The 10,658-nt window shown below is 44.4% G+C and overlaps 1 protein-coding gene and 1 long non-coding RNA gene across 2 annotated transcripts; one reads left to right on the top strand and one right to left on the bottom strand.

Annotated features, from left to right (window-relative positions):
- Nucleotides 1-53: 53 nt before the first annotated feature.
- On the bottom strand, nt 54-6,827 carry ZDHHC12 (zDHHC palmitoyltransferase 12). The gene is made up of 5 exons (XM_072883332.1): nt 6,669-6,827; nt 6,099-6,235; nt 5,058-5,144; nt 3,588-3,754; nt 54-2,960 (listed from the first exon to the last, which is right to left on the bottom strand). Exons 1-5 carry the CDS (start codon nt 6,751-6,753, stop codon nt 2,651-2,653), a joined length of 786 nt encoding a protein of 261 aa, XP_072739433.1. The 5' UTR covers nt 6,754-6,827; the 3' UTR covers nt 54-2,650.
- A 6-nt stretch (nt 6,828-6,833) lies between these two features.
- LOC140661352 (uncharacterized) lies at nt 6,834-10,657 on the top strand. The gene is made up of 4 exons (XR_012045714.1): nt 6,834-7,340; nt 8,232-8,453; nt 9,888-10,161; nt 10,397-10,657. It is a non-coding gene; the product is annotated as an uncharacterized lncRNA (long non-coding RNA).
- The last annotated feature ends 1 nt before the right edge of the window (nt 10,658 follows it).

The following is a 10,658-nucleotide window of genomic DNA, read 5'->3' as shown; positions in this document are numbered from 1 at the left end:
CTCAACAGGCAGGATTTTATTTTTCTCTGTAAATGTCAATAGTAATATTTTCTTTCTTCCTTCCTTCTCGCTCAAGCCGTCTGTGTACATATTGCATGGTGTCATCAGCTGTCACATACAAATGATTGCAGTCAAGTTGTCTCTCCACAGATTTTATCAACGTGTATATCCTGTATCTTTTTTGGGATAGCTAAATAATGACAGTGTTAATATTGGAAAATCAGTTAAGTTAAAGGTGATTTTATTTGCTTGGTAACATATCTTGTAATTATACTTGATAAGATACATTTTCTTCTCTTAAATTTGTCATGTTAGCTTGCTGGGCAAAAAAAGGAAGGGTATCTAGAAATGAAGCATCACACTGACGACAAATAGGGACTCACAGCTATTACACTATTCCTCTTTCAGTTTGTCTTCAACAGAGGTAGAGAGAAACTGAACTAATGCAATTGTGCTATATCTGGAGATAAGGTTCGGGTGCAGCTAGAGTCGTCGTTATTAAATCAAGGCTGGTCTAAGTGCTTCAGAATTCAGAGAGGTAAGAGCTATGTTTGTGCAAAACAGAAATAATTCACACTGAACCTACATTTCCTACTTTCAGAGCCAAGTATAACTGCTTCTGAAAATTCCCACATACAAATATCCTTTCAACCTCCTGCTCTGCCTTGCAGTGTAATGGCCCATTTAAAGCAGGATACACATTTTCCTTGCCCTTGTTTGAACAGTAATGGTTGGCTTGCTGTTGGCCCCTACAGTGTGTTTTGTGACTTTTCCTAAGGTCAAGGCCTCTGCAAAGTGGTAAGTAGCACGGTGGATTGTTAGCACAGGTGAAACCTAGAACTTGGGTTCAAAGAGAGAGGCATAAAGAACCAAAAAAGGCATATTTAATCTTTTAATTTATAGTTTATAGTAAAGTAAAAAGACTGTAAATTACCATCCTGGTGCATTTAAAAAAGAATTGCCAAATGGAGCAAAACTGTGTTTTGAGCTGTGGTACCCGCTGACAAATTTTTATTTGACTGATACCTGAAGAACCAGAAATTGCTGCGTGGCACATGAGCCATGCTTTAGCAGGCACCACAGTGACACAAACAAACTGCAGAATCCTTTCTGGATGGTATACCATTGTTATGAAAACAATTCTTAGCGTTCTGATATCCCTCTGATAGGAGTTTCCACCCTGAACAAACCAGACTGGACACAGATTACAAACTCTGGAGTTTGTCAAAAAGGGGATCCTTCTGCTGTTTTTAAACTGCTTTTGGACTATCATGCCGTATTAGTGACTACGCTATCCTTTCAGGACTGCTCATCAACTTTAAACCCTGAGTGCATCCTACCCGCTTGCCAGATGTGCTCTTGAGCTGGTGTTAATTCCTGAGCCAAGGCAATTAAGGCACAAAATAATTTTAACTAAGGTTTTGTTGTGGTGCTGTTTTGTTTTGGTTTTGGGTTTTTTTTTATAACACAAAAGGGTCAGGATTAAAATTCACACCACAGCCATTTCTGGTTTTAAAGCTAAAATTGGTCATCCCAAACTTCCTTTTAGTTCCTCATGGAATCTGGAAGTATGACCTTTTATTGCAATGGAAAACAAGTAAGCTTGCTGCTATCCTAGAAAGCTATCAGCACCCCTTCAACTCAATGAAACAAACGGGACCTAGAATCTTTCCTCTCGCATTGAAACTTTGTATTCTTTTATTAAAATTTTACTAGTATGTTGAGGTAGTAGTATTACCAACAGTGTTACTTGAGCTAGGCAAGAAGTACCCACCTCTGCTACTGGTTCTCTCCCCACAAGCTACAGGAAAGGCGTGAGCAGGAAGTTATCTGCAGAAGTAATTCAGTAAGCAAGTATTACTTTTCTGTCCAAATAAAAGTGGATGGTTTCATTCTTTGCTGACTTGATTCAAAATAGTCTGTGAATTGTTAACAGCACCATCAACTTAAAGAAAAAACTGTTAGAAAGCTGGTCAGGGCATCACAAAGTACAGACTAATTATAAGCTGAATTTGGTGCCTTACTGCTGTTTCTCATGCACATTAACACTATTAAGCCTCAAATCTTTGTGAAAAGCATAAAGTTTAGGCAGGTGGTCAAAATGAAATTTGCTTTTGACTGTCTAAATATTTACTCAAATATTTCTATTACATGCTCAACACTACTGACAAAAGGCACTGCGGTTCTCACAGCGAGAACTATGTTGAAGAAAGGCCACAGGAATTATATTGATTCTGGCTGGTTTTGTCTGTAATAGCTGCTGTTCCCTAGCAGCAAAAGGAGAAGGAAACTTTGGGGAAGAGAAGTGAACACGGATGCTCACACTACTCTTGCATCTCTTCTGGAGAGATGTGGATGCAGTTAGCAAAAGGAAGTAAATTTAGAGAGAAACCTTTGCTCAGTCCAGAAATCAGCCCTGCTGGCCTTCCCAGAACCAGTGTCTCCCCTTTAACAGTGTTATTTGTATATAAAAAAATAACCCTGACTATCCTTGAAATGTAATTTGCAGGATGAACAGGTTGCGGAACAGGTTGCATAGTTCATGATGTACTAAAGTTCTGTGCAAGGAAACAGCAGCAATTGCATTAGCAAAGCTTTACCCAGCAACCTGCAGATGTGTTGGCACTCCACCGGGTAGGTAAGACTGAGATTAGACAGGCTCATTGTTCCTGTGAAAATAGACTTTCTCCCATGCGGTGAGGTGGCATGAACAGAAGAATCTCCAGAGATTGAGGATTACCCCTTGGTCAAAGGGATTCTCCAACTCAGAGTGTCGCAGGTAGGAGATGCGATGATGTGACATGAATTCCCAGGTGGTGGTGTTGCACGAGATCAGATAGAGGTGTGAAATGAGCAGCAGCAGGACAACAATGGTGAATATGACTATCAGGAGGAAGGACATGAGGAGGAGAATGTTGTGCTGCAGCCAGTCCCAGGACTGTTCGAAGTAGAGGCCTGACCTTTCAATTCAAAGAGAAATAAATTCACGGTTAAAGATGTAGAACTAGTTATATACATTACAAAACTTGATGGCACATTTAAGTTTGATTCATAACTAGTGAGCTTCTGATAATCATTTACTACAAAAAGTTAATATACTATAAACTCTTAAGACACTGCACCAGCAGTGCCTTAGATTCTAAGAAGTTTGAAAGATGCTGGTTCCCCTGACAGCTGAGAGACAATCATCTTCAGTTAACTCCTCTCCTGAAGAGGCATACAGCTGAAACCCCGCTGGAGTTTCCAGTACTTGGATTTGTAAACAAAGATCGTATTACAGTAACTGAAGCAAAATTAGTTAGCTTTTGTACTGTTGTTAATTCTGTTAATTTAAGCTTAAAACAAAGATGAACAAGGAAACCCAAATTATCAGATTCTGCTCAACTATTGATCGGTTACGTTGTTCCTCAGCAGATGTGGGGGCTCAGAAGAGCTGATCTCCGGGATGCAAAAGAGGGTGAAGATACAAAGCCAATCCAAAGCCAATCCAGTCACTGTGATGTCCTACATAAACCCTTCAGTGGGGCTCTAGGAGCACCAGAACTTTTCACAATCTCAGAGGTCAAAGTGCTGACTCCAGGCCTTACCAAGCAACGTGACCTCCCCACAGCAGAACTACAAGCTGCACGCTCAGGTAGACTATGAAGAGGGGGTGATTCTTCTCTCCTACGCAGTTCTCAATCCAGGGACAGTGATGGTCGTAACGCCGTACACAGTGCTGGCACAGCTGGCAGTGCTTGGCTCGCATTGGTTGCTGCAAAACAAAACCAAACACTAGCAGTAGTCCACTGGTTCAACTCCCTGTTTGGCAGAAGAGAGCATCATGCAATATCATCTTCCTCCACAGCAGCACTGTCCCAAAAGCAGTCCATTTTGAGATAACAGCACAACATAAACATTCCTAAGACCACTAAAGGGGATCATGATTCTCCTGGTAGAGACCCAAATGAGTGAGTATCAAATTAAATTACCCTCCCACACTATCTATACATTTTCTTTATTACCTACCTATTTATAGGAAGTCCAGTGTGCCAAGGAGGGAGATAGAGCCAGTCTGTTCTATTCAGGAAAGCATGAGCAGAGCACTGAGGTGAAAAACTAGGACCACTGCTATTGAAGAAAGCGTGCAGGGATGGGATGTCTTTATGGCACTGCATAGAGGAGGGAAGTGTCTCTACTTCGGTGTGAATACAAGACACTTGCACAGGAAAACAGCTCAAGCACCAAGAACAGAGAAGATGAAAGGTCTGGCTGAGGAAAGTAGTATGAGTGTGCCTCCTAGGATTTGTTCCCTGAAGTGTATATAAGTTTTGCCAGCTTTTCCTCTTGCAGTAAGCTGGCTGCTCCTGGTAGATATTCTTCAGGAATTTATGGAAGCTGGGATAATGCTGGATTTTATTGAACTGATAAGGATCGCTCTGAAAACAGGTACTTCCAGGCTTTAGGCAAACTGTTTTAAGAGCAAATTTAATTGCTCTAATTTTTCCTTCATGCTATCTTTTACAACTCAGGCTAATGTTTTGTTGTTTTTAGGCCTCCAAACAAGCTAACAGCTACCAGCAGTTCTTATATGTCATGCTCAACTGCTTTTCTGACTCTCTATCAAGATATCTTCAAAATAACCTTTTTGACAATATGTTAAGGTCTGACTGACATGGCAGTAAGAATGTAGAGCACAATTTTCCCATGGCAAAAGAAGATCCTTGTTTCTGTGACCCAGCAGGGACTTGTTTCAGCCTTGGAAAACTAGCATACATGCCAACGTCCACCACTACTACACCTTTAGCTACACAATTCGTTTGGATCACTTTTCAATTCAGGACTGTATCTGAATTCAATTTGCTAGTTGTATTTACTTTTTCTGTGAGTTTTTCAGCAGGAGGGTGACCCTATGACAGAATTAATTAGATCTGCTATGCCTCCCAACCACTGAGTAGTGAGCAGCAATGATAGAGGAGAAAAACACCAGCAACAGCAGCTGAGCAAAGATGTTGCCAAAAAATGTAAGCTTGCAAATCGCTCATCCCATTCTCTTCCAGCATGTTATGAATGCCTACCTTTACCATGCAGTAACCACAACGCCGCATCTTAATAGTACTTGGAACTTGGGATATCACCATGCTTTGTTCTTCACTCTTGCCTGCCTACAAAAAAAAAGAGAAAGAGAGTGACTAAGGAGGTTTTTTGTGCTGCTGTCTTGGCATGAGCTGTCTGGATCCTTTTTATTTAATGGTTACACAGTGCCGGTTATCTCTATCATTAGGAAGATTAAATAAAATAATTCCTTAGAATTCCTACAGAAGCTGCAGACAGTTAAGGTACAGTGAGAGAGAACAGGCTACAGTAATCATCAAAAGAACGTTTGCACAGAGGCAGAAATAACTGTGGACAAGATACCACACCGATCCCGACGCTACACTTTGGGACAAAAATAAACAAGGTTAGACTTCACTTCCAAACACAATAATGATGTATTTTCAGTATAAGCAGTGCTACTTATTCATAACACAGCCACCGTTTACATTAATGATGGATTATTAAAATTGATAATGCTTTTGTCCTACACAATCTGTAAGGCAATGAACCTGGAGTAGACCATCTCTCAGTTACTGAAACTTTGCGGCTCCATTTACTTCACTGTAACTTGTTTGTGTACGTGTCCTCTGAGAGGGCAACAAATCTATAAACAGTGCGATAAATAGAGCTGCAGAGAGCACTTTCTTCCAAGCTTGCCATTCAATTTGGGGTTTTTGCACTTGTACCACTTAGCAGTGGTTAGCATAACATAGGTCATGTATATGTTCCATAGGGTGCTGCAGCCTCTGATGCAAGAAAGGACTTATGCTCAAATGGCACAGTGCACTTCCAACAGGAGCGTGGTGTAAAAGACAGACTTAAAGTCTGTGAACCCTGCTGCTGTTACAGAATATGAATTGGAGCCTGTCTGGCCTAATCTCTAAGGGTCTGTGTATGTTTCCTTTATGCCAAGTGCAACAGAAACTGTTTCAGATTGTTCCTATCTAGCAGAGTGGGGAAAAGAAAAAAAGCCTATAGATTTTATAGCCCCAGCACACACTTTCATTCACGAAGTGATATACCTTCAATTCCTCTTCAGACTTAACAAAACCCGGATCCATGAGAGACACCTTGAAGTACAGCAGGACAGAGGACACCACCAGTGAGACGAAGATCAGTGGCTGCAGCAGCTCTCTGCGCTGCACATGCTTTTGCAGATCTGAAAGGTACCCCAAAAAGAGAGCAGTAGTTGCTTATGAAGTGCTTAGGATTTTTCTCTCTGGCCTTAACAAAGGGGTCCTGCACCTACAGGAAGGGGGACAGGGAGAAAAGAGAGAGAAATCAGGCGGCGAGAAGGCGTGGGGTGAGAAGGGGCGAAGCAGGCAACGGAAAGGGCTCCCGAGCTCCCGCCCCACAGCCCCCCTCTTCCCTCAGGGCACCCCCGGAGGGCCCAGAGGCCGAGGCGGGGCGGAGAACACCCGTGTTTTCCCCCGCTGCCCGGGCGCAGAGAGCCGGCCCAGCCCGACCCGCGGCCGTTGCCGCCTCTCCTGCGGGGCGGGCCCGCCTCCAGCCCGGCCCTCGGCCGCCCCCTCCCCGGAGCGGGCGGCCCCCACGGCCGGGGATGAGGGAGGGACGCGGCGGCCCCGCCTCACCTGTGCGGTGCAGGAAGAGCCCCAGCGCCAAGCCCCCGCTGAGGGCCGTGTGTGCCGCCCTCACCCACAGCCCGCCGGCCCCCATGGCGCCCGCCGGCCCGGAAGGGCGGGCAGCACCGTCCCGGCTGCGGGCAGCGCCCGAAGGCGGGGCCTGGCCTGCCCGGCCCGGCCCGGCCCGGCGGGCGGGGGCTCCGCTGGGAAGCGGGGCTCGTTCTTGCCGTCAGCGCGGCCTCGGGCTGTCCCCTGAGGCGGGCCGGCCCTGCTGCGGGCCCTCAGCCCCCCTCGGCGGGCCGGGCCGGGTGCTGATACCTCAGGCTCGGCTCCCCCCGAGTGGGAACCGGGGTCTCTTTCCTCCCCTCTGCATTTGTAGGGGGAAGCCTGGCTGCGGGCCTCCTTTCTTCCCCTCACACCGCCTGTGTTCTGCCCTGCGTGCTGGCCCTCCGCTTCGGGGGCTTTTCCCAGGAGAAAGGCCCTTTCCTGCAGCCCTCCTTCCCGCTTGTCCTCCCACCCTGAGCCCCCCCCGGGCTCTGCGCGGCCCCTCGGCTGTCGGCCGGGTTTCACTTCAGCAGGTATTGTGGGGAGCGCAGGGCTGCAGCCCTTGAGGGCAGCGTCGCTGGTAGAACTCCCCTGCACGTCGCAGTTACACCGAGGCAAATACTGCTAAATGTGCATGTAAGCAATAGAAGGGGTCTCGCAGAGGTGTGCTGTTCGAAGGCGAGGGCTCAGGGTGCTGTCTGGGTGAGATGCTGCACTGCACTGCGTTAACTTTGGTCTCGCCAATTCGATCATTTCATCTGTTGATTTCCAAACCCGAGGGAGAAGTGCAGAGGTTGTGCCTGGCTGAACGCATTTAGACAGCCCTATTAATGCAAATGGAGCTTGTAAAATGTCTGACATAACTTTGGTAGGAGGCTGCCGGGGTGGGATTTGATCTAACTTCAGATGTCTGCAGTGAAGACGTTTGTATCTGAGCGAGGTCATTAGACTCCCCTGACAGCAGCAGAGAGAAGCAGGCATGTCTAGAGAATGGTCCTTCTCATGTGAAAGCAGACATCCAAAGTAGTTGAATTGCACCCTAGATGTGTCTTTATCTTTTGCTAATGATAAAAAAAGCCAAGACGACTAGCTTAGATGTACACATTTACGCTTTGAGTGTCTGCCTATTTAAGGGAGATGGATTTCACCACAGGCTTGTAAAAGTTCTGAAATCAGTGTTTTCTCTTTAAGCTCTTTTCAGTTTTAACATAGATGTATCTTGCTGCTTTTGTTACCTTCTTTCCCAGCAAAAATTTGGGAAGAAAAATCACATTCTTTGCAAATTTATCCTCCAGCACCTGAGAAGTAGCTGATTCCTTGGTATTGTTTGACTACAAATTGGGTGTTCTTGATTATTTTAGTCTCTTAAGTGAGTCAGTGGCCACCTGCTGATTCCAGGAAAGCACCTGGCTGCACAGGTCACTTAAATGGTTTACCTGAGACAGCTGTGTTGAAATGTTAATAAAAATTGTAGTCTAAATTTCCAACAATCATTCAAATCCTTTTGCTTTCTTTTTTTTATTCTAGGTAAACGCAAAACCTACAGAAATCTTCCCTCAGACACCTCATAGACTGCATCAGTGCTTGTCAAACCTCACATACTTTGTATGTGAGATGGCCCTGCTACTCTCCACCTGCTTTAAATATCCAGAAAATCTTTCTGTTCCTGGAGTTGCGAAGGAAGCCTTTCAGAACAGTAGGAAGCTCAGAACAGTAACATCAGGCTCTGTCTACAAACAGAAAGAAAAGGTGGGTAGTGTCTTTCCATTCTTTGCAGAGAGGTATAAATGTTAAAGCTTAATGAAGGCAATTTGAGTAGTAACGATATTACCCACTTGAAAGTAGAAACATTTTGATATTCTCGAATTATGTGTCCTAAGGAATGTATTCTCGCTGTCTTTGTGATTAGAATAATTTGGTGCATGTTATGCTTTTTATCTTTTCTTACAGCTTTGAAACCTGTCTTACAGAGATCAGAGCTTATCTCTGTCTCAAGGGTTTCAACCTAAATGACTGGTTGAAATTAGGCTTAGTTCCAGAAAGCCTCTACTAACAAGTTTCTGAGCAGAGAATCTAGATTCTTATGGCATTCCAGCTACGAATTTCATGCTGCTGGAAGCCTACGCCTCTCTGTACTCTTACAACATGGTACATTTTCAGCTTCCTAGAGGCAGTTCAGTTTCACATGATTCCTCCTCCTACTTCAGCCACCTAGAGTCTGACCCTTTAGAGAGTTTACAATGACCATTGAATTAACTGGCAGTTGAACCCTTGCAGGACCAGGGTCTTAAGAAGAAAGTCACGCTGGCCTTAAAGCAGATTGACTGTTTTAAGCTAGAGTCTTTTCTCAAGTACTCAGCTGCTGCCCACTTACAAAGCTTAGGCTGTGGAATGCAAGCCACAGATCCGTTACAGAGTTCAGAGGCAATCTGTACAGTCAAATATTGTTCTGATTTTTTTTTCTCCTCTCACATAATTTCATAACAATACGCTCTTCCTCCACGCCTCTTTTCTATTGACAAATGGTATTGTATCCCTTGGAGTGATGAAAGGAAAAGCCACTGAACTGCATCATCAACGCATGGCAGTTCCTTTCATTTTTAATGAAATATGACAGCAAATGGACCAGTAATGTACGTAAATAAACCACATTCAGAGACCAAAGGAAGAAGACATTGTTAAGCACTAGGTTTAATACACAGCGGGTATCCAATGGATACAACAGAAAAGTTAATTCATTCAGAATTGTAAGGAAGCAACAGTTGTGCATTATTATTTTTTTGCTCAGTTTCACCATGTACAAACATTTGAACCAGGCCTCTCAACATTAGGCAGGTCAATGGACAGAGTAAAAGCAGATGCTTGCTCATAATAACTGAGGTTATTTTTGTTAAGCAAAACAAGGAAATACATAACTTGGTTAGCTTAAAAACTTTTTAAACAAGAAAAGAATTACAGAGAGAATCAGTGACAATTATATGAAATCAAAATATAGTCTGCTAAAGCAGAAGTGTTCTAGTTCAGCAGGAAATCTCCGTCATTCCTTTTTTTAAGTGCTGTCTTCCCATCCAGCCCCCATGTTGCTTTTCATCCATTCCTGATGACCGTTACCCTCTGTGCTTCATACACATGGTTGTCGTGGAGACCAGCTGTTTCCCTACTTTTAATTCTCTTTTTTTCCAGCACAAGCTACCCTCTGACACCTGATCTCCTCCCTAAACAGTCTCAAGAAAACATCTTTTCTGTGGAGTAGTGCCTGAATGCAGTGCCCTATAGCTTTTGCTCTACTGGTAATTAATTGTCTTCTTCAAGTGACGAGAGGGGAACAAGCTCACGGCTCCAAGACTTTTCCTCCCACTCATCTTTTGCAGAGACCAGAGTGACTGCAGCAGAAGCCCAGCCAAGGTGACAAGCTGGGTAGGATTCAGTGCTGAACAGATACCATTTCAGCCAGTAGGTAGGTGCAGGGTAATAGCAGATGGGGCAGATGAATTATCTGCAATGTTACTAATTGCCACAAATATCAGTGCTAAACTTTCTTGGCTTGGTTTAGATGAGAAAGTCTGGTGCTGCTGGGTGTTAAGCATCATACAAGTAGATGCCAATCTGTATAAGCAGTTCCTCCCACAGATCTTGTAAAATGGAAGCACTTGTGGAAGTTGCCCACCAATTTGCTCTCTTATCTGTTCCAGAGAAAATGGCAGACACCTGACACCCTGCATGCCGAGGACTGCTGTATCATTGACTTGGGCCACTGAACGATGAGGCATCCTCCAGCCAGGAAGGAAACTACGTACAGTCAAGGTAGAGGGTTGCTTTGTTGGCACAGTCTCTGCAGAGAACTACTGAGTTGTGTTTGTGCTGTGCTTGCCAAGCTTTTGAATATTAAAGGAAATGTAGTAGTGAAAACATGAGTAAGAGTCTGAATGGGACAACAACTGCAGAGCACAAGGA

The sequence above is a fragment of the Ciconia boyciana genome, chromosome 18 (genome assembly GCF_034638445.1).
Source record: "Ciconia boyciana chromosome 18, ASM3463844v1, whole genome shotgun sequence".
Lineage (NCBI taxonomy): Eukaryota > Metazoa > Chordata > Aves > Ciconiiformes > Ciconiidae > Ciconia > Ciconia boyciana.
Note: the sequence above shows the minus strand (reverse complement) of the source record. Positions and strands in the feature narration are given on the sequence as shown.